This window comes from Cucumis melo, chromosome 6, assembly GCF_025177605.1.
Source record: "Cucumis melo cultivar AY chromosome 6, USDA_Cmelo_AY_1.0, whole genome shotgun sequence".
Classification (NCBI taxonomy): domain Eukaryota; kingdom Viridiplantae; phylum Streptophyta; class Magnoliopsida; order Cucurbitales; family Cucurbitaceae; genus Cucumis; species Cucumis melo.
In genome coordinates, this window is record NC_066862.1 from 4639257 (window position 1) to 4663107 (window position 23851).

Below are 23851 nucleotides of genomic sequence, written 5' to 3' on the forward strand. Positions count from 1 at the left end.
AATTATTTCTAGAAAAAACTTAAAAAGATAACTCAAGAACAAATGAGAGTTAAAAGGACAAATCATATAGTTTTTGACTTCTTTTTCAAAAGCACAATAGAGGAATTAGTTGATATTACTAATATAAACACCAAATGCCAAAATTACTAATACTAATGAGAATATTTTTAATGCATCATCAATATTTAATTTCTGAAATAAACGGGTTATGTGAAAGAAGTTTGATTGTTCAGTGCAGTATTTGGGTTCTCAAGAGAACCATAAATCTGCCATGAATAATTAATTATATAGAAGGGCAATCTAAGCCATAATTGGTGTGTGTATATATATATACATACAAAATGATAGAAGAGATTCCTATAAATTGGAGCTACAATTTCCCCGGTGGGGTTAAAAACTTGGATACCAGGGCAATACAAAAAAAATTTACAGAAGATTTCTACATTCATTCACTTTGCTTTGGATCCTCTGTTTCGGATTCAACTGAACTTTGGTTAACTGGAGTTTCCTCCAGTGACCGCTCCCGGGTCTCGACAGTGGTTTCATCCTTCACTGGTGGAGATCCAGAAGGCAGGTCCAAGTTTGGAGACTTATTTTCTGGCAGTGAGTCAGAAACTGTAGGAACATCCGCATGATCACATGCCAGGGTGGCACTATCAACTGGATCCTGTTTTAACTCGGAAGCTGGAGTTGCATCAGCTTGATCACATATGGTAGAGGTATCATTTGGAGCATTTGCCGAGTCGCTAACTGGAGGAACATCAACTTGATCATGTATGGTTAATTCTACTGAAGTGAAACTATTGGCCGGACCCTGCACCGTGTCACTGACTGGTGGAACATCAGCTTCGTTGCATATGGCCATTTTTGAATCTCCGACACCATCTGTCAGTGGGCACCTTTCATTTTCTGTGGGTACATCAGCTTCATCACATACAACTGTTTCTACAACTGCAATGACATTATCAGCCGGACTTGAAACTGGTGAGCGTTCCATGCTTTCATTTTCAGCAGGTAGAGAGGATGGACTGCCTAGTTTTGTTGCAGCCTTGTCTAGAGGAGGCTCCCCCACCTGAAATGCAACAAGAATTACATTACTATGTATACCAAAAAAGTAAAGAAAGCCTGCAATCCTCGTATAAAGATCTAAAATTCTATTAAGAACAGAGTGATTGAAGATTTTAAACTATCCCGACTCCCGAAGCTTCTTCGCATCGCAAATAGCCTCATAATCTAACTAGAATCTTTTTGCTTATAATTTCTTTTAAGGTGGGGCAGAACGGGGACTGGTGTATCATCGTTAAGTTCTATAGGATTTCCAGATGCTGTTTTCAGGTTATTTTGGTGGCAACTACTTAATTCTTTTTAAGTTTAGTTTCAGCCAAGTGGTCGGTAAGGTTTGTTATTTAAAGGAGGCTACAGTTGCATCATGAAGATCATTAATGAATAAATTTCTTTCAAGAAAAGCCGTCTAAATGGGAACAGCTTCAGACATATCCATTCGATCAAGTATCTGAACTTGAGAACCAGATTGCATTATAGCTTCTCCTACCTCCTCCAACACAGAAGATGAAGGCAAAATTGTTTCTCCTGATACATCTTCTAAAATCCCACCAGGTTGAGAAGAGTCCATGGGTTCTGTTTCAGTCTGCAAAACATCTCTCAGCAGCGGGGGGGCAGCAATTAGTCCACTATCAAATGAGGTTTCGGTCTTATCTTCTTCCATAGTACTTGTAGAAGGTGGGGGCTGGTTTAAGAAATCAACTGGATTTCCAGGAACAGACTCCTCAGTTTGAGGAACATTAATCTGATCACCAGCGGAAACTTCCATATGGTCGGAAGAATCCACAGAGATGAGGTTTTCGGTGATGCTTAAAAGCCGTTCCTTGTTGACTTGAGTAACAACCAATCTGTCGCTGCTATTATCAGAATCTTTACAATTCTCCAACGGTTCTGCACTATCAGATAGGGATTTCTCAGAGGAACTTTGACACTTGTTTTCTTCAGTAATTAATGAAACAGATGACACATTTTCAGACAAAACAATGTTATCATGTGTTGCAACCATATGGTCACTACTCATTGGATTATCACGTGGTCGCTCCAGAGAGACTGAGGAGCTAAGGGGATCCATTTGAGGCGAGTCATTGCTGTTGGTTGGAGCAAGCGCAGCCGAAACTTGTGATACCTCTTCAGGTAATTCTCTACTATCCTGGAGAGTTTTTATTGAATCCGTGACTGTGCAATCCTGCAAATCATCCTTGCAAGAATTCTCAATATTTTCTCTGCCTGTCATCGTGGATGAGGAATCAGGTAAATCAGTTTGATCACCTGAATTATCTAAACTTGTGGGTAACACCATCATATTTGTCTCCTTAACTTCTGTCGAAGAAAGTGGTTGGGCCAAATTTCCTGATTTATCTTCTTCGATTCGATCAACAAGAACCTCTTCAGCTTGAGGATCAGATTGCCTTTCCTCACTAGGAGACCCTCGATTTATCTCACCAGATCCCTCAATCTTCCCTTCCTGTGGCGTAATGGATGTATCGTTTGAATCCTCTCGCACAAGGTTTTCTGAAATCACATCATCCTGAGACACAATCACTTGAAGATTAGCACTAACTCCAATATTTTTGGGTTCCTCCAACTTCCCTAAACTATCAACTTGATCTACCACAGACGTGAAAGAACAATTTTCTACCCCTTCCTGCAATGAAGATGACCCCAGAACCTCGGTAGCCTTTGTATCTTCTGGCACATGTTCTCCATCAGAAACGTCCATTTGAACAATTGCATCAGAACTTTTAGATTCATTTGGTCTGACTGACGTTGAAGGTGAAGTATCAGCAGGGATGAGTCCACCAGCATCTGATTCATCTAAATCATCATTCCTGGAGACGTCCACATCCATGAGACATGCACCATCGTTGTCACCCTTATTGTGTTCATTATCCTGGGTCGGAGCAATTGGCTCAGAAACATCTTTAGGCTCACCAAATTCAGCATTGTCTTCCAATACTTTTTCTTCCTTTTCTGGAACATTTAAATTTTCCTCCAAGATGCACTTACTACTGGTATTTAACTCTCGTGCTTTCTGTTCTTCAACATCAGTTTTGATAGAGCATTCTGCAGCGTCAACTCTAGGGGGTACCAGATCAACCTCCAGAGAACCTCTATTGGATTTAGCTATATCTGAATCATCAGGACTTCCAGCAGAAACTTCTTGGACTTGAGCACTTCCATCATCAGATGAAGGAAGATTCGGCATCTCTTCTGAAGCAAGCTCTAATTTATTTCCCGATGCTTCCTTCACCATATCAGATGCACCCGTGTCAGAATGATCTACGCTGCCACTAGACTTCCCCATCACAATGTCAACATCCTGCTTTGAGGCAGGACCCATTTGTTCAAGAACAGGGGCGACATCATTCACTTCGTCATTCTTACACTCAATATTCATTGTAGCTACAGAAAGATGTTCTTGAACATCAAGTTCAGCACCTGACATGAGTGCATCCGAACTCTCATCAAACCTTGTAATACCTGAATGATCAAGATTTTCGTGATGACCTGAGAGACTTTGACAGCCATTATTCTCCTGATTCGTACAAGGGGCTGTTATCCTATTTGTATGACTGCTATCAGAAGCAACAGGCAATGTAGGAGCAGGGTGACTTTCACCATCATTATTCAAAGATGGGGGAACTTCATAGCTGCTTCTATCAGGAGAAGATTTTAAGAGTCCCCCACTAACAGGTTTTGTTTCGTTTTTCAATGCATCATCTGTCATCTTAAGAGTCTTTGATGAATTACAATCAATCAGACTTGAGGAAATAGTTGAGCCTTCTGGTGGATTATGGTCAGCATTGTTGATATTTGATGAAATTCCAGAGCCACTAGCCTGAAGCCAAGAAGATTTAAGAGGTTATTTCAAAGAAAATTCATATTTAGCACTAGAATTTGTATCAATTTTTGTAGCATGATTGTTATCACATGGCGAAGGCATAGATGAACCAACTATACTCTAAGATACTTAAGCATCTTGGAGAACCACACCCCAAAAGTCAGCTATTGGGATGAGAGAGCCAAGCCACTTATAAGTACTACATTGGTCATCTCATTCTAACCAATGTGGGACAAAAGCATCCCACACTATCATGGTTCCTAACAATACCTCATCACTAGAAAGCCAACGTTCCGGCGGTTACACCAGTGGTACTTTCCATACTGGGAAAAAATTCTTCACCGGTTCCACTCCAAAACGTCGACAACCAACTCAGATATCATTGTTAGGTACTTAAGCACCTTGGAGAACTACACCCCAAAAGCTAGCTATTGGGGTCGAACAGCCAAGCCACTTAAGTACTACATTCCTCATCCTATTCTAATCAATATAGGACAAAGACATCTCATACTACCTTGTTCCTAACACTTTATTAAGTCCCTCGAACTACCGAGACTACCCTCATTAAGATTTGATCTCTGGAAAATATTATTTTTGTTTTGATCAGTACTAAAAGAACAAGGAAACATGGATCTCTCATCACTTACCACAATTGAGCATGCAGCAGACGTTTCTTTTGATTCAACCAATTTATTTTCCTCATCGATCTTTGGAATGATACATTCTTCTGAAGCATTTGCAGAACCTGGTCTTACTTCACTAGCTCTAACTGAAGATTCTAGTTCATGAGCCCCAACTGGAATGTTGGAATTTAAAATGGTGGCTAAAGTAGCCTCTGACTGATTATTTCTGATCACCTCCACAGACGACTTGCTCAAAACAGGCATTGCAGGGGCATCCTTGCTTTCTTTCCCAGAAGACTCTCCGACTTTGGCTTTTGACAAGCCAGTTCCAGAGAAGACCTCCTTCATTACTCGAGCAACATCATTCACGTTTGCAGTTTGATAACGGCCTGATATAGTGGTCCTGTCCAAGGTTCCAGTAGCATCACTTTTTGTTGATGATGCCAACAATTGTTTCTGTTGAGCAGTTTTGGGTGCTTGCTCCTTTCTTTTTGGACCCAGGGAATGAGTATCTACAATTTGGGTCACACCAGCGACATGTTGAACACTGGTTGATTCTAGATTCTCAGTCCCAGTTTTACCTTTTAGGCAAGTGTCTTTACTACCTGAATCCCCCATTTGCGTAGGTTGCACATGCACATTCAAATCTTTAGCTTCCTTGCTAACTGAACCACCATCAGGGACTACAGAGGCCAATGAGGCCGGTTTTCTTCCCCTACGTCGAGGGGGCTCTTCCCTGCTTCTAGGAGTCTTACGACCTTGCCGTTTAGGCTGCACAAATCCGGGTGGTGGAGATTGAGAGGGAAGTTGCAAGGTTGAAGCCACTGACGGTAATGAATGGATGGGCTGGGAACTAGGAGCAGTCTCTGGAGCAACATCTATAACAGGTTTGGGACTCATCTCCACAGTAACAGAACTAGATAAAGAGGTGGTTGGAGGACCACATACTGGAACTGCAGGTGTGTCTTGTAAACTATGGCTCTTCAAAGTCTCATCCACAATGTTATTTGATATAGTTGCATCCTGGGCAGCACCAGTACTCTTACTCAAGTGTTCGGTATTTTGACTTTGTTCTGTAGACACTGCATAAAATTTAAACGTATTAATTCAAGAAAAAGCAAATTGATACACAACAGACATTGATTGCATGCTGAAGTCTATCAATACTTGCCTTGTGATCCCACAGTACTAACACACGTTGACAAGCTCACTGTCTCCTTGCCCTGATTGGAATTATCTGTTGATTTAGAAGATTCCAAACCCTGTCCAGTGATTCGATGCAATTGCTCAGAGATAATATTGGTTGCCTGATTGACGATATTTTCTTTAGGACTGACAACAACAGCCTTACTTGAAGAAGAATCCATATGGTTCTTTTGCAAATTGATATTTGAGCTTAGACTAGCAGCAGCCATGGTGTTAGGTAATGCAGGAGTTGCTCCTGCCTGTTTCTTTCCTCTACGTCGTGGCGCTCCAGCAGCATTTTGAGTCTTCCGATATGGTCCTCTGGGCTGTACAGGTTTAGGAATCAAATTAGGGGCAATTTGAGATATAGAAGACACAGAAGGCATAGCAGCACTAGGTTCCAAATTTGATGAAACCCCAATGGCAGGTTGATCATTAGGTCCAGTGATAGGTTTTGAAGAGGCAGAACCAGGGAAAGAAGTGGGAGGCTGGGTGGGAGAAGCATTAGAACCAACATCGCTTGCAACATTAACTTGACCTGCCACTGGATTTGTCAATTTACCCTGTGATGGGTCATCTTGTCTTAAATCAGAGGATAGACTGCAAGGAACAGGAGGCGGTACTATCCCCTGTTTTTTCCCCCTTCTCCGAGGAGCTTCTTGTCCAGTTTGAGTTTTTCGACCGTGTTTCGCTTGAATTGGTGCAGGGGAGCAAGCTGGAGCTGATTCAGAGGCAGGAATAATACTAGGCACTGGGGTAGTTAACTGAGAATTTGGAGCAGTCCCCGAAGCAATTTGACCAGTTATTCCTTGACCAGGCAAAGAATCAAGACAGCCAGTTTTAGAAATGCTTGAAATAGTTTCCCCTTGTAACCCCGTTTCCGTTTTGGCTGTTATAGAAAGAGATGGAGGAGGAACCACAGGAGCAGGCAGCTTATCAACAGTTGATCTTTTTGGTCTTCCACGACCTCGCTTCGAAGGTGGTGTTTGATGCTGGGGCATAGGCTGAACAGGAGCCAAAGGCTGAACAGGAGGCAGAGGAGAGGAAGCATGTTCTTCTTTCTTCAAAACAGTTGCTTCAACTGATCCACTAACACTAGCTGATGGTTCTCCTGCCACAGCGTCCTTTGGCCTAGGGGATTCAGGTGAGTCAACCTTGCACATCTTTTCGAATTCCTCTTCTGTCCACTGTTCCTCATAGGATCGCACCTATTAAAATAGGATGTTCAATGAAAATAAAACAAATTATAATTACACCCAAAAGAGTTCAGGTATACCACATTCACAAGTAATAAAACATTTGCCAGACCTCTCTTGCCCGCTTCCCCCTCCCATAATGTTGGGTGTCAAGGCTTCCAAGATATTCACTCTTCCTCTTCACCCCTGCATGGGAAGCCTCCCCAGCTTTTGGTACTTCTTCAGTTATCTTCATTGTTTCGTAGAATACTTTCAGGTCATCATCTGTTACAAGACGAGAAGGGATGGAAGGAACAGGCTCAGAAATTCCATGGCCAAGTACCAGCTTCTTCCATGTGGCCTGCAAAATTAATATTTAGAAGTTCACCACATAAATACTCTATCCCTGTAAGTTTACACTATGAATAAAAGAGAAAAGTTCAGGAGTGTTGATTTAAATACCATCTCATGCTCTTGCCGTTCTTTGTCAACTGTTTCAAACACGTCTATCTCTGACTCACTGTGAACATGGAGACAATGGTTAATAAAAACTGTGGTTTCTCCCCTAAACACTGAATGCACAAGAAGAAAGATCTTTGTTTCCTTTTGAGGGGTCCCATAATCAGTATCAAAAAAGTTCAAGCAATGAGAATGGCCTTCAAACAGAATGTACATGTACCTGCGTGCTAGGAGATCATTCAGAGCATCATCATCTAGTACAGGTGCAGCTTCTTCTTTCTTACACTCACGTAGAAGAGATTCCAAATATTCTCTTCGATCTTCAGCACTGCAGTATAGTAAATAGGAAAAAAACCATATAGTGTGGGTGCCTTAAGGAAACAACATGGATTTTCATAAAAGGGGAACCAACCTTGTATTGTTATCAAAAAAACCAGCTGTAATACTTTGGTTAGCCACTCCTAGTTTATGCTCCGCAGCAGCTCTCACTTGTTCTTCCACCGTTTGAACCTTGAAATGGAGCAGATCAGGTAAGAAAGAAAGATCAGGACATGCCCAGTTACAAACACGTGCTAGGATCAAGGATCCCATTTTGTATAATTTCATTCCACCAATGAAAGTTTCTTTTCCTTTTTCTATATTAAAAAAGCGCACACACATGAAAACAACCAACATTTTAAATTACAAACCATGATAAGATAATGAGAAACTAATCTATCAGACTAAATCAACTAAAAGGCTCTCTAATTGGTTTCAGTGACAAAAGAATATAATTGGAACTATCATTGATATCAATAATCAAATGTGAATCCAGAGCCCTTTAGACTCAAATGAACATTTGTTCGAGCACGGTCAATTCAGTCATTTGGATTGTAAAAACTATTTTCTTATATATTTGGTTTTATCTCTATTTTAAAATCATTTTCCTTTTTGTTATTTTTCACTTTTGCTGATTACAGATTATCGGAGCCCTTTCATGTAATTATTGTTTCAGTTCAGCATCTTGGTTTGTCCTGTGTTTTGGTACGTCCATTCCACCATGAATTAATCAACTTTTTACCTCCCCCCACCCCATGATACTCATGCTTCTTGGTTTCATCGAATCCTTTGAAACATAAATCATGATAAAACCTTGGGACAGTTTCAATTGTGACAAGATTACTTAGTTCCAAAGAAAACTTACTGTTTCAAATCTAAGAACAAGCACGTCCCTCTTCTGCCCAATTCTATGAGCCCTAGCCTGTGCTTGTAGATCAACCTGAGAACATACGCACAGTAAACCAGATTTAGAATATCTACATCAGATTCTTGTATTAAGTATCATGAAACTCTATCATATATGCCTGTGGATTCCAGTCTGTGTCGAAGATAATCACTGTATCAGCAGCTTGGAGATTCACTCCCACACCACCAGCTCGAATGCTGACACCATAAGAAAACACGGAAGGTAACTATAGAACATGATAATTGAAAATGGAGACAAGAGTCAAAACAACTGATCAGACAGAAATTACCTAAGAAGGAATATAAAGTAGGGAGAATTTTGCCGGTTAAATAACTCAATTAGTGCACCACGATCACCCCCAGACGTATGTCCATCCAATCGTAGATATCGATATTGTTTCCACTGAAGATATTCCTCCATAACATCTAGCAGTCTAGTCATGGTGGAAAAGAAGAGAACCTGCAAAAATAAAAATCAATTAGAGAAATTGAAATTGGAAACATCTATATATAAAAGGATACATGATAAAAAACAGAGCAAAAATCAGTTCTGAAATGAAATTATTGAAGTAGACAAAAACTAATGAAAAAAATATAAACAAAGATTTACAACTCGGGAAACTAATCACACTCAAGAAGGAATATATATTAAAATGAAAAGTGAATAGATGTTACTATCTATAATAAAAAATATCAAAAGACAAATAAGTGGAAAAAATAATAACATATAGTACTGGATTTTCATCAACATTCTATCTTGATATTGTCTGTCCAAGAACTACCTACCCGATGATCAGTTGCTTTTAGCTTTGGTAATATTCTATCTAACATCTCCAGCTTCCCACAGAGTCTAACAATGGGTGGCAGGTAATGCTTAGGTATCAAATTATCAACCTAGACAAGAAAAAAGATGATTCATAAGGACAATTACCAACAAGCAAGAAATAGGGTAGTTTAAGCTTCCAACTTTAGATAGTGCACTGTCAAAAAGAACAGAAGGTAAGGATAAAACATTTGATCACCCTTCCCCCAATTTGCTCATCCAAAAACCAATCCATAAATAAATTACGTTATAAAAAGAAAAGAAAGACATGCCTCCTCTGCATGAAGTTGGCTTAGATAAGGATGATTGCAAATATTACGCAGCTCCATCACTGAATTATGCACTGAGCGGACCTGAAGATAGAATATGTAAGAGTGTAGGCAACAATTGGATTATCATATAAATTAGAATTGCTAATTTCTTCAAGAAAAGTATGTAGAAAAAGAAATGAAGTGACGAACCTTTGTACTTCCTATTGAACCAAGGTTATCCTCTACTCTCCTCATCAAAAGCTTCTGATATGCAGAAGCCTCGCATCTTACAAGTCTTTCAATCTTTTCTGGCAGTTCATTTTCCACCTGCAAGCATGAGTACAAGAACATAAATACGTGATACCAAGGAAACAATAGTCTGAAAATCTTCCATATATCTTCATGCTTAATTGCTGATTAGAGGTATGCGGCCAATGTAGTCATGAAGAAATCCTACAACTCATGGTGCCACATGTAAAAGAGTTTTTTTCTTTTAGGGAGCAATCATGCCTCCACATTCTTTAAATTAGCAAGCTAACTCAACCATGAGTTTTATTTTCAAGAAGGGCAATTTGATGTGGTTTAATCACATTTTACCCACTTTACCATGTCATTTTGTCTTGTTCTTTTTAAAAGATGTTTTCTGAATCGTTATATTACCAGTGTATTAACATGGGGCTACAGAGTTATATGACTGCCATATTAACCACAGGGTTAAATGGAGTTTTACCCTAGTTTTTAGTTTTTTTAAAGGAAACAAGTCTCTTAATTCATAGATATAAATTAAAAGAGACCAATGCTCTAAGTACATGAGGGTTATTCAAAGAGTATAATAAGATTAGCAGGCACCCCCGGACATCTCAACTAGTTTTTAGTTTATAAATATCCCACAGTCCTTCATAATTATTCACTCAGAAGATTAATAAAAGATTTCAGAATTGTTTGACACAAGTCAAAGTCCTGTAAACTAACTCTTCACACGAAGGAGAAATGTGCTTGTAACTTGTTCTATTTGAACTTGTGGAAAATCCTATATGTTTTTTAAACTTTTTAACTTCTGAGTATAAAAGACTACCCGGCCTTTCCACATTTTGGACCAAAAGCACTTAGAATCTTTTACTAAAATTACATCATAACAAATAGCAAAATTCTAGGAAGAGGATGCACGAGAAAATGGAATAATTATCCCAATAAACAGTGAATATCTATGAAGACAAAATGATGCTGCTGAACACAAATTTTAGATTAAAGAAACCTTGTGTTTAAGCCTCCGAAGAACAAACGGGCGAAGCACTTGGTGCAGTCGATTTATGATCAAAAGATTTTCCTCTTCAGAAAGCAAGGCCTTGTCCCAAATAAAATAATAATAATAATCATAAGAGAAGCGAATAAAAGAAACTGAAATTTCAAAGAGAAGTTGAAGAATATTGAAATTACTTGGTCAGCTGAATTATCACCATTACTCTCAAATGGTTTGTTGAACCACTGTGAAAAATCCTCTGATGAATTAAAAATATTTGGCAACAAAAAGTTCAGTAATGCCCACAGCTCTTCAAGGTTGTTCTGCACAGAATGGATTTCAAAATAAGCCAGCAAGTACAAATGGATAAATTATCAAAAAGAACTACATGCAAGAAAATTATAACAAATAGAATATAGCATCCAATAAAAGAGCTTCTCTTCAGTAATGTTACTGTTAACATTACTTGTTTCCTAGTACATTTCATTATTCACAAGAGCTACAAATTAAAGTTAAGCCTTTAGAGTTAAAGGGTCCTCTCTCCACATTCTTCAAGCCTTCAACTGGTGTGTGGTCTTTCCAGGGAACATTACTCACTTTCTATCCCTTGTCTTAGACCATCCTTTCAAGGGTAGAAAGGGTCTTCACTGGAAGCAGCTTGTTAGAGCTTTTCTATGGTGTATTTGGCTCGAGCGAAACATCCACCTCTTCAACAACAAAGCCCAACACTTCGATGTCTTCCTTGACCATGTGTTCAGTGTTGCTATCTATTGGTGTAAATTGTCTAAGCATTTCAATTCTTATAGTTTTGATTCACTATTGACCAGTTAGAGATGTCTTTTGTAATCCTTAGGTCAGGGCCTCTTCCCCCTCCTTTTGTAATTTCATGCATCAATGAAATTGTCTCTTATCAAAAAAAAGAGTTAAGACAATGGCCAAACTTATTTGCTCAAATAGAAGAGCAGTAAGGATAGTTTAAAGATCGTGCCCAATACTCCATAATTTTTATGGGTGCTGGCACTGAAACAGGCGAAGTCATCCCACGGATTGTTGGGCAAGGCCCATTACCAGAGATGTCCCTTTTTTCATTTGATAAGAATGATACAATTGAAATCAATGAAGATGTTTCAAATCATAGTAGATTTGAAATGAATGGCCCTAATTTTTATCATTTAAATATTGAAGGGAAACCAAAAGTTATTATAAGTTCTGTTTGTATGTTTCTGCAAAAACAGAACTTTCAAGAGTAAGATGTTCCTGGTTTATTGGATTTAACTTAAGAGGAAGGTAACTAAAATTTATATATCAAAACTTGTAAATTTTAAAGTTCTCGTTGATCAAAGATACATGAATAAGACGCTTGCTTTTATTTTTTTAATTCCGAGTAATATCTAACAAAAAATTAAAAATCATTAATATCATGTGAAAACCACATGATATTAATGATATTATACTGTTTGTAGTTTCTAAGATCATGTGAAAATCATTTCTCTCATACTGTTTGCTTGGGTTCAGTTGTTACTCTTCCTGACCTAAATATAATTAACACAAGACGGATGGAAATAACTATAAACCCAATAATGTTCATGCAATCAGATAACAGTAAAGGAATCTCTCATATGCTGTGAAAGAGAAAGCATTAACGACTGTGACCTGTAGTGGTGTTCCAGTCAAGAGTAATCTGTGAGAACTCTGATAGTGCTTTAGATCAGCATTCAATTTGCAGGAAGCATTCTTTATGCGGTGGCCTTCATCAATTATGATATAGTGCCAATGAATCTTGCTCAGTTTTGGCCTATCATGCTTGTTCATCAGATATTCGTACGTGGTCAGTAGTACATTAAATTTCTGATGAACAATTCTCTCTCTGCAATGAGGTTCTGGTAAGTTTCTGGATTAACCAACAAGATTAAAGAGAAAAAAGAAAAAAAAAATCATTACTTGAATAATCTACGCCGCTCTTCTGGAGGCCCAGAATACACAATTTTAAGCACACTAGGGGCCCAGAAGTTGATCTCTGACTCCCATCCGGGTAAAACTGATGATGGCACAACCACCAAAAAGGGACCTCGATCATTTTTAGTCTCCATCAAATAACAGATTAGGGAAATTACCTGGAAGTCACCCTGTTAGTTACACTGAATGTATAGGATTATCTAGGCTCATATAACGAAGCTTAGGCGAAAACAGTACCTGAACAGTTTTTCCAAGCCCCATTTCATCGGCAAGAATTCCATTCAAATGGTTGTTATACAGAGAAACAAGCCACCGAAGCCCATTCATCTGATACCTAAAATTTTTATTAACACGTTTACAAGAAATTCAGAATGGCTTGAGCATTGGCTTTTATTGCTGTTACAAATATCATGAATTTAGAAAATCAAAGGACTAAAACGTGAGAAGGTATTCCCAGAAATAGGATTCTCTCCATAGCACATATAATTTAAAAGGATGAAATGATGGGCAAAACATGATACTCACTCCCTCAACTTTCCTCCCTGAAGACAAGAAGGCTGCTCGGCTATGCTTTCCTTAACACTGTAAAAGATTTAATTCATATAAGATATTTGGAACAAATTAACAATAACTTGTTAATGCTATAAAATATTATTCGTATAAGATATTTGAAATGAATAACTTATTAATTCGAGGTATCAACTTGAATCCTCAAAATACCAAAAGTTTCTGTCAAGAACAACAAAATGCAAACTCGTGTAGTATTTGAGCAAAATTTCAAAGCACTGGCCAAAATTTGTTATGGGGTGGGATGGGGGAAAAAGAAAACGTGAAATGCCTCTCACCTATGAGCCATCATGTAGTACTTCTCGTTACTTTCTAAATAATGCTGTGAGAAGAAAGCAAACGTAATCAGTGAATAAAGCAAAAGCTGATGTAAAAAAGTGAGCAGAGAACCACTTGCCTTTGCCTCATCTTCATTTTCAATCGCAGATTCACTCTTTTCAGCAATATTCACAGCTCCTCCATCATCCATATCGCTTGCCATGGACTTTGCCTCTTGAAGCTTGGATCCAAGCTTCTGAAGATATTTTTCAGTCTCCTTGAGAAGTTGCTTAACACGATCTGATTTTGCATCCTAGTACAAGAAGTGAAATGACAGTGTAAGAAAAGAAAATACAACGAAAAAATTGTCTATTTAGGTTCAGTTCCCACAAATTTTGAATTTTGTTCAGCCCTTTTTTATCCCAGTTAAATCCAAAACTAACCTAAAGACAACTTGATGTATACTTGAACCTCTTATCCCTACTACACTTTTGTCTATTTAGGTTCAGTTCCCACAAATTTTGAGGTTTATATGTCAGATAGATAATTATTTTATGCAGTAAATGTTAATATGCTAATTTTTAAATTTCTTTACAAGAAACAAGAAAATCCAAATCAACAAGCAACCCACAAATATGAGCACGAGACTTTTTCTCGATTTGTGATAATAAACAAGAACGATTGATAAAGGGATTTAAAATAATGAATCAAAAAGCTCCAAATAACATTCTAAAAACTCTAAGCCCTATATGTTTATTCCTCAGTACACATCGTATCCATTCCTGTACAAGTCGGATTACAAAAATATCTTCATTCTTAAACCTCCTACTCTCTCATCATCATAAAGATCTTAATCCAGATGACTCCATACAGATTTAATTTTAAAGTGCTTAAGAAAACCACAGTTTTTTAAAAAAGAAACTTAAACTTTCATTATTAAAGGGGTGATACAACGGGGATGAGGTATCTCCAACAAGCCAAGGGGACTACAACTAAGCTTCGTGATTGGCATGAACTTGACAAAAGGTGCAAGTGTAATTAAAAAGCAACCCATAAATATGAGTCTGACAACAATGATAGGAATATAATTATCGGTAATTTACAGTTAAGATGATTGCTTTCTAATTAATTGTAAAACTTGTATAAAATATAAGAAAAATTCCAATAAATATTAGTTAGTAGTATTTTTAATATTTTAATTTATATGAAAAGTTATTCTTAAAATAATGTCTTTTTCCTTTTTTATTTAATAAGAAGCCAAATTTTCTTTGAAAAACATGAAAGAACATACAAGGGCAATACAACAACATTAACCCTACAAAAGAAGTCCACTAAAAAAGAAACAAACCAAGTTGATAATTACTCTTGACAGGATTTTTTAAATTCCAAATAACACAAACTTTTAGCTACTTATAAATTATAGACTTAGATCACAAGTAACGCACTATTAAAATGCTTGTCAGATTAAATAGCATGAAGAAGAATGGTTACTTTTTTTTTGAACGGATACTAGCCTTACCTAGCCTTACAAAGAAGAATGATTACTAGTAATCAACAAGGAGAAGACAAACCTGCACCATTCGAAGATACCCCTCTACATCATTAATCTTCAAAAGATTGATCTTCTCTCGCTGGATTCTGTCAATCTTCTCACGATGAATTCGTTCCTTCCTTTTGTGGAACTCCTTGACATACTTATTGAAACCCTTCCACCTCTCTCTCTTAACTTTAAATACGTCATCGAGTCTTTCCCTAGATAAAAGATACAAGGGATAATAAGTAAAATCTGTACAACTTTAACTTCAATCTATCAGAATGTGTTTTATCATTGATGGAACTAAGACTTAAGAGGTTTTATTTTTAAAAATTTTTAAATTATCAAAAATAAAAAATAAATAAAATTAAAATAAAAAAAGTTGAGAAAAATCTCAATTAGATGGGCACCACATACTTGTGAACTTCTATCTCACCAAAGAATTCCTTTTGCCTCTCCCGAATTCTCTTTTGCCTCTCCTCCTTCATTCTCTGCTCAAATTTTTCAAGTTGTTTAATCCTCCTACCATGTTTATGCTTCTTGAAAGATTTCAATCGGTCCATCTCAGTTGAAATTGGTTTGAAGAAATCATTGAGAAAATCACTGCCAAGATTTTCCAAATTCATCAAAAGGTTAGTAAAAGAAGACACGATAGCACAAAAATTCTTAGTGAAAACTAGAGGACTACTCAGGAGAAAGACTTGGAGAGTGATTACTTCCTGAGCCGGCGCTGAAGCTGCAAGAGTTGAAGCTTTTTCAATTCTATAACACTTCTAGTTTTTGCAGATATATCTTCTGATGAGCTGACAGTATCCTGCAAAGGAAAATGATACCAAACCAAATGATCAATGAAGAAACAAACCGCAAAGTCCAAACAAGATCCCAGGGGCATTAACTACAGACCAATTCAAAACATGAATTGATCTTCGATTTTAGAAATAAAAAGTTTGAAGAAAATTTGAAATATACATATACACTTGAATTAAAAAATGTAAAAGAATCGGTTCGTTTCTTTTTTTTTCTTTTTCTTGGGTCAAACGAGAAGTGAAGTTAACAACTTCTTCCCCCCCCTGACTCCTACTCCAAACATGCCTTAACTACTTTCTAGTATTAATTAATTTTAGTTATTATTTATAAATTAACTATATAATATTCTCATTAAATCTAAGAATTTTATTCATTTTTCCATAATAAAACCCTATCAAACAAACACAACATTCAACTACTAGATATTAATCATCTTATATATCCAAACACAAACATTTATCCTAGATATTTAAATTCTAGGTTTTTGCACCAATTACTTCATCAACTTAGATTGGAAGATGTTCTTGTAATTCCTTTTGGTTGGGAAGGGAATTCCATGCCCTTTCCCCATTCAAGTTGTAGAGTGGTTTTTTTTCAAATGAAGTAGCTGCTGTTTCTCGTAAAAAAAATTAATAACAATAAATGATAATAATAATAATAATAATAATAATAATAATATGGACCCATCATATAATATCCAAAAAACCTAAACAAGCCATTAGGGGTTACTTTGGGATTTCAGTCTCTGCTTTTGCTCCTCTTCTGTACTTCTCACGGTACCAACTACAAGTTTTCTGTTCTTTTCTATAGAAAAATAAAACGGCAGATGACTATTGATCTAATATACTTTACTTACTATTAGGAAAATGGTAATAAGTCAAAAGAAGTTGGAAATAGAGAATGGAACTTTGAGTTTGCACACAAACCTTTAACTTATCAAAACAGGTGATAATACGTTTCTCAGTTTTTTGTTGTTTCAGTAACCAATTTTGCTCATTTAGGAGTTTCTTTTTCTGCCGATCCATTATCCATTTCTCTGACATGGTGTACTTTGGAGACATCGGCAAATCAGATGGCATTGACTTACCATTGTCTTCTTGTTCCATAGTATTTAGGCTGCCATTTTTCCCTTCATCAATAGATGCCACTTTTTGCACTTCTGTGATGCATCTGGATTCAGATTCTGGCACATGCATATCATCTACAATGAAAATCCATGGCATTCAATGAGAACCATTCAACTTATCTGAGTTAAAAGTTCCGCAAAAAAAAAAAAGAAAAAAAAGGAACACTCACCATGAGATGCAATATTTGGGATCACACTAGCATCTCTGGAGGGCATGACAGCATGGTACTGATCATATGTCCCAGAGATAGGCTTCCACCGTTCTCCCATTGAAAAAGAAGACTGACTATCAATATGTTGACTCCCTAATCCACTATTGTTCCGAACAATGTGCAACTGAGCAGATACATCATTCTTCCTATCAACTACCAGCTCATGCTGACTAGCAAATGCTGGTAGACTGACCCTAGAAACCTCATTTGTGCTTCCAATTCCTGTCCAGCCAACTGTTTCAGGGTTCAATGGCTTGCTTATACCCGCTGCAGCAGTGGCTTGAAGATTGCTATTCTCCAAATCCTCAACAGGATTATGTGCAGTTAAAACCCCCCTTGTACCTGAAAAGTCAGGCGGATGTGATCCAGAGCTCAGGCATGTTTGAGCAGTTGTTTTTTCCCGCATGCCTTCAGCCTCTGCCTTTCTTACTTCTGCTTGAACAGAATAGTCAGGAGGTGTGCCCTTTTTTTCCTCCACTCTCCTATTATCTACTTCTTTCATGGAATCAGCTTCAAAGGTTCTTCCAGCAGATACCGTGCCTGGGGCCACCATACCTGTTTCCCTTCCAGCATCCAATTTTCCAGATGGCATCATGCCTTCATTGGAACTTCTGGCCTCGTTAAAAGATTGAGAAATACCTCTAGGATCAACATCTTTGCGAAGCCCCTCTACATTGGCATTCAGTTGTAATAAGAAGCTGATGTTTTATAGTAATAAATAAAAATATATAAATAATAATAATAAAGGTGGTCTACCTTCTTTAGGAAAATTATTCCCCAGGGCAATTTCAAGGTGCAGTTTCTTTGGCATCAAACCATTTCTGGACAAAATAATGAAACATGAAATTCAAAACAACCTACCAGAAAAACTCAAATACCAGATTTAGAAGAATGTGCAACCTGAATGCTAAAAACACAAGGCACTGCGCCCTAAGTTGTTTCAATTGTTGTTCCTTGAAAGGCAAACGTGATTGGGATGGGGTAGGAACCTGAGAAACAGGAAGCTTTCCTGCTTCTCTAGAAGCTGAGTTGCGCAACATACTCATTTCTGGTGCATTGTTCCGCCATGTACCCTATTAAAGAACGTGTCCACAACTAAATATCAAATTACACATAAACAGTCTAGGTATCATGCCCAAATAAAGGATCTACAAAGTCAAAGTAGTGGCTGTACTTTACAGTGCACAAATTTTGTTTCAGTTCAAACAACGAGAACCAAACGCCAGGCTTCTTTTTCCTTTTATTTTAGAATAACTAAGCTTCCATAGAGAAAAAAAAAATGAAATAAAAAGGGGCATATAAAAAAGAACCTCACGGAAAGGGAGTCAACCTAAAAAAAGGGGCTTCCAAGTAAGCATGTAGCATGTGGAAACGTGCTAAACAATGAAGGGGGCAGGAGCACTTAGCTTCAACTAAACAAAGCATTGAGGTTTTTGAAGTGTTCTTTATTTTCTATCGAGCAGGCTAAAACTTTAAAACTGTTTTTTCTTTTTAAAGAAACAAAAACTTCCATTGAGAAAAAATTGAAACAATACCAAGCCATAAAAAACCCAAGCCCAAATCACACCTTATAGAAAAAAGGGTCCAATTAAGTAAAATGTTGGCTAAAGAATAATTGCAAAAGGTATTCGAAATTGATGCCCAAAAGGAGACTTGAAACTGCACCAAGGATCAAACAACACTAAGGATCCCTCTCTGTCCCTCTGAAAACTATGTTAATCTCTCCCCACAGATCCCATACCACAACATACACCTAGCAGTCCGAAGCAAACGAACCTTCACACTAAAAACCAGATGGAGGAGGAACTGAACTCCCCATTCAAACTATTGACACTCCTTTGATGAGCCAACATGGAACCATCGAAGCTAGGCTACTTTTCTGTTTACTTCTATCATAACAATATAAAACATGGATACTCGAGAAGCTTAAAAAAGAATATTTTCTCTCCAAAATATATAATTAATTGATTAAGCTCTTGGCTTACAGAGAACGCACCACCTAACCTAGGATTGAACACAAAGGAGGAAAACTTTTTTTTTTCTGGATAAGAACAACTTTCATTGAGAAAATATGAAAGAATACATGGGCATACAAAAAACCAATCCCACAAAAAACAAGGGACCCCCCTACAAGAAAGGACTCCAATTATACCAAATCAGTCTAAGGGATAATTACAAAAAGTCTTTGAAATCGAAGCCCAATGAGAAACTTTTAGGGGAAGGACTCCACAAGATTGATATTTTCTATCATCACCAACCAAACCTAGAGGAGAATGTATGGCATCTTCCACAAAGTAGTAATATTCATTAATACAAGAAGCAACCCCTACAAGAGATCGTCAGTCAATTCAAGAGGACTACACTATACCTTACCAAAGTTTACAACAAAAAACCACAGAGACCCTTTTCCATAACTAAATACATAACACCCAACCTAACAGACTGCTACATTGGGGTAAATCTCATCTCTGCTCTACCTAATGTAAGTCCTCCAAAAGGACTTGACTGTTTTCATTACTGAAACCTTCCAAATATTAGCAAATAAAACTTTGACTAGGGCTAGTGGAGCTGTGGAGGAAAGAAGTAAGGCGAGTAATAATAATTCAAGGAAAGTTGCTAGTAGGTTAAAGAAGTGTGGTTATTACAGGAAATCTATCCAATGCTAGAATCAACCCTGTTATGTCACGTTCATAAGGTGTCTTGCGTTGGCAAATGATACTCAATAAACAAATCGATCTCACAAAAAAAAAGGAAAAAAAAACAAAACAAAACCTAATTAAGGAGAAGCAAAAGAAAAACAAGGAGAACATCAATCGAATATTTGTATGTAGGTTCTTCCATACAATGTAACACAAATGTTAGAAGGAAAAGAAAAAGGGATGAGACCCGAGAAATGAAAGTCGTCAACGAAACTATTACGCACTTGGATCATTTTCGTAGCATCAACTGATGATGTGCTAGGCATGGGTAGTTCACTCTCCAAAACTTTTTCATTGGAGGTAGATGTCCCATCACCACGGTTTACAGAATACAATTGAGGGTCAATAGGCTTTTCTGTAGCTTTGGTCAATCCATGCTTTACCTGCTCGATATTCCCTGCACCATATGAAGAACCAGTAAGCTATGAAAGATATTTGGAGATGGTAATAATATGACTTGGCAACAGTATATGCTCCATAGCTCGTCCTAGATGAACATAAGAATTCTTCACTACCACTTAAGAAAGGAGAAACATTTAGAAGCAGACTACTGCTTAATCTCATTGAAATACAAAGCACATACCTCCTTTAGCTAGATATGCCGGTGGTTCGACCCTGTTCGTCTTTACATTCCTAGGATTAACCAATGAGTTGCGTGTATCAAGTTGATGAGTATTGTCGCTAGGTGGCTCCACAACTGATGTATCCACCTTCTTCCTCTTCTTGCTGCCCTTTTTACCATCCTTATCATTCAATTGCTTGTCCCAATTCACTGAATCATGCTTCTCTTGTGACTGTGAATTGGCAGACCTTGAATCCAAACTAGATGGACTTTCTTGATCAAAAGATTGACCACTCCGATGAGTTGCAGAACCTGGATAATAATCGTGATCTGTACTACTTGGGCCAACAGGCGGCTTGCTTGAAGCCAGTGGGCTACTTTTGGACATCTCACTTCCAGATATACCCATTTTGGAATCTTTAGCAGCACCAACAACGCTGGAAGAACCTGCAACTATTTTTATAATAATTCATTCCGATCAAAGAATAACATGTTCATTTGAAGACAAAAATGCAAAAAATAACCTGTGCACTTGCAAACCCGATTCGTTATTTAAAAAAAAAAAAAAAAACTCATATAGTGATATCCTTGTACCTGCATACTGTGCAGTCGAAGAATCGCCCATCTGAGTTCCACCAGTCAAAGGAAGGCGTGATGCCCTCAAAGCTTCAATATCAAGACCATGTTGATTGATGACAGTTTCCATGGCCCTGAATAAAAGAGGTTTGGTTGGCAAAACGAAAGCAAATTTGACAGCAGGAAATTATAACCAGAAGAAATGCAACAATTGTAAGGGTAAAAATGGTCACAAACAATAATTCTTTACCTCGAAATTACTTGATATGGCATCGAATGCTCTTTCCCACTTGATTTCATGTGTTGCAGTATCTGAAACCCGCAAAAGGATGAAATCATACATATGAAAAATCATTGTACCATTGATTGAGCAAACAAGATAGGAAGTAAAAGATTCACTACACACCACATAAAGTTTCGTAGCCAATTTTGCTGGCTCGTCTCTAGATTCTTGAATAAGTTTGTGCAGAAATTTCGCTGCTTCCAACTCAACATTTTGTGAAGCTGCCATCTTGTCTAAGATACCAACCTACAATCTGAAATTTTTGTAAGCAGAGCAACATATAAAAATACCAACTTAACTAAAACAAATAGACACTACAAAGGAAAGAGTGATCTTATTATAAATACACTGAAAAAAAAAAAACGAAAATGCAAAACAAATGGTGTTTAGTTATTCTCATTTTTTTGCTTCCATGGAACCCAAATAAAGAAATCGGCTTGGGGAGACAAAAATGGATAGGAAAAAGAAAATCTTACTCGTAATTATTCTCCAAAATAACCATGGTAGATAATTCCAAAGAACATTTCCAATAACAGCACCCATAATACTATAACTACAACTAAATTACAAACCAACCACCTTTGTCTAACCAATTGAAGCTTATAAAATACATAATAAGCTCAAAAAACGCAGTAATTCTGACAAAAATTAGTCGAAACACAGCAAGAAGAAGAAATATGTTTTGTATCAAATGGGCAGTGACTTCCGAGTTGTAAAATAAATTTCACATAGTACAAAATTATCGTATACCACGGAAGAAGAAATGGCACACAGCACCTGATACGAGATCCACGAAAAAATTGGGAGCTGATGATGAACTACATGGAGAACTCTTGTTAGATTCTGAAGAAATTACCAAGCCCTCGAGACGATGCAACTGTGTTTGCCACCTGCTCGTATAAAGGAGATGGTCGTCCAAGCACGCTTCGCGCGTGAGAACAGCCATCGGGTATCGGCCCATTTGCCGAAACGTTGTCGGTTTGGGCCGAGAAGTATAATCGCTCCTGCCGACATGTCGGACTAAACAATAATGGGCATATTCGACATTGTCGGACCATTTTATGGACCGTTTTCGGATTTAAAGAGGAATTATCGAGCCCGTTAAAATTGGTTTCCCTATCATTGGATTAGCCCATTTCAAGTATCTAAGGAAGCTAAGTAGATTGGCCCATTAATTAGTTTTTCTAAGTAAGCAGTTTTTATAATAATTATCAAGTATGTAGTAATATTTTTAAAAAATTGTAAATATAGCAAAGTCTATCGGTGATAGAGTTCTATCGTTGATAGACTCTTATGATTTATCAATGATAGACCAATATTTGCTACATGGTCTATTAGTGATAGACTCCTATCATTGATAAATTTTGACAGATTTTACTATATTTTCAATTTTTTTAAAATGTTGCTATATATTTAATTATTTTGAATATAATTGTTATATTTGCAACTTTTCCTTTTTTTAATTTATGTAATAATAATGTGTAGAATTTTAAGAATAATAATCGTGTGTAGAAACGATTTAAAAACTTATGTCTAACTATTTCTGTTATTAATATACTCCTCATGGTGTATCATTATAACAATATTTGCAATATGATCTATAACTAGTTCAGTAGTTCTATCTTTTATAAACTTTAACGTATCTTGTTATATTTACAATTTTTTTAGATGCGTTGGGTATGTTAAACACTTTTAATCAAATTGTTATCTTTGCGACGGTCATTTTTTATTAAATTTACAATTTGATTTTTAAAGATTGAATTAAAGTTGCATCTTCATCCTTTGTTTTGTTATTAAGATTTACATTTATTATAAATTTTGGTCCCTTACAGATTTTTGCTTACAATTAATTTTTGTTTAAAACATATGTAGTTATATATACTTTTCTAACACTAGAAAGGTATTTTATTCGCCGTTATTTTTCTTCCCTTCTTTATTATTGTATTAACTTTCGTCTTAGTTATAATCATTAAGTACTGTATTTTTAGAGGTAAGTGACATTTGTCATCGTTAAAATACGAATTCAATGTTTACATAATTTACAAAAAAAAAAAACATTCATCTTGTGACATTTGAAAACGTAGTTCCAAATAACATATAGTTATTGAGTCAAGTTGACTAACAAAATAAAAGGTTATGCTATGTACGGCACCTCTATCGCCTTACATGGATGAATAACCATGATTCATCCACGAACTTGGGGGTGAAGTAACAATCAAACCTATCTAAAAGCATTGAATTCATCAAGTTCACACAAGCCAAAAAGGGGAAAATGCTATAACGAGTGCTAGTATTGCCAACTATTTCTACTTATTCGTAAATTTATTGGAAAAATTATTATTTTGGTCCTTAGGATTTAGGTTTAGTTTCTATTTGTCCCATACGTT

General features: G+C 36.9%; 1 protein-coding gene across 3 annotated transcripts; it reads right to left on the reverse strand.

Moving 5' to 3' along the window:
* Window positions 1-267: 267 nt before the first annotated feature.
* Window positions 268-22387, reverse strand: LOC103483787 (chromatin structure-remodeling complex protein SYD). Of its 3 annotated transcripts, none has more exons than XM_008440562.3 (35): window positions 22242-22387; window positions 21588-21717; window positions 21432-21493; window positions 21200-21315; window positions 20627-21052; window positions 20268-20440; window positions 18245-18417; window positions 18101-18165; window positions 17303-18013; window positions 16933-17207; window positions 15916-16013; window positions 15617-15802; window positions 15237-15417; window positions 13805-13978; window positions 13686-13729; window positions 13366-13422; window positions 13078-13174; window positions 12826-12998; window positions 12538-12751; window positions 11082-11207; window positions 10900-10989; window positions 9855-9971; window positions 9666-9746; window positions 9357-9464; window positions 8861-9030; window positions 8690-8768; window positions 8530-8604; window positions 7759-7856; window positions 7567-7674; window positions 7350-7407; window positions 7021-7248; window positions 5699-6920; window positions 4552-5609; window positions 1553-3901; window positions 268-1072 (listed from the first exon to the last, which is right to left on the reverse strand). In XM_008440562.3, exons 2-35 carry the CDS (start codon window positions 21690-21692, stop codon window positions 446-448), a joined length of 9924 nt encoding a protein of 3307 aa, XP_008438784.2. In that variant the 5' UTR covers window positions 21693-21717; window positions 22242-22387; the 3' UTR covers window positions 268-445. The 3 variants fall into 3 exon arrangements, with proteins under 3 accessions (XP_008438784.2, XP_008438779.2, XP_050942100.1); XM_008440557.3 differs by having other exon boundaries at window positions 20627-21058; XM_051086143.1 differs by lacking the exon at window positions 1553-3901 and having other exon boundaries at window positions 20627-21058.
* Window positions 22388-23851: the final 1464 nt, after the last annotated feature.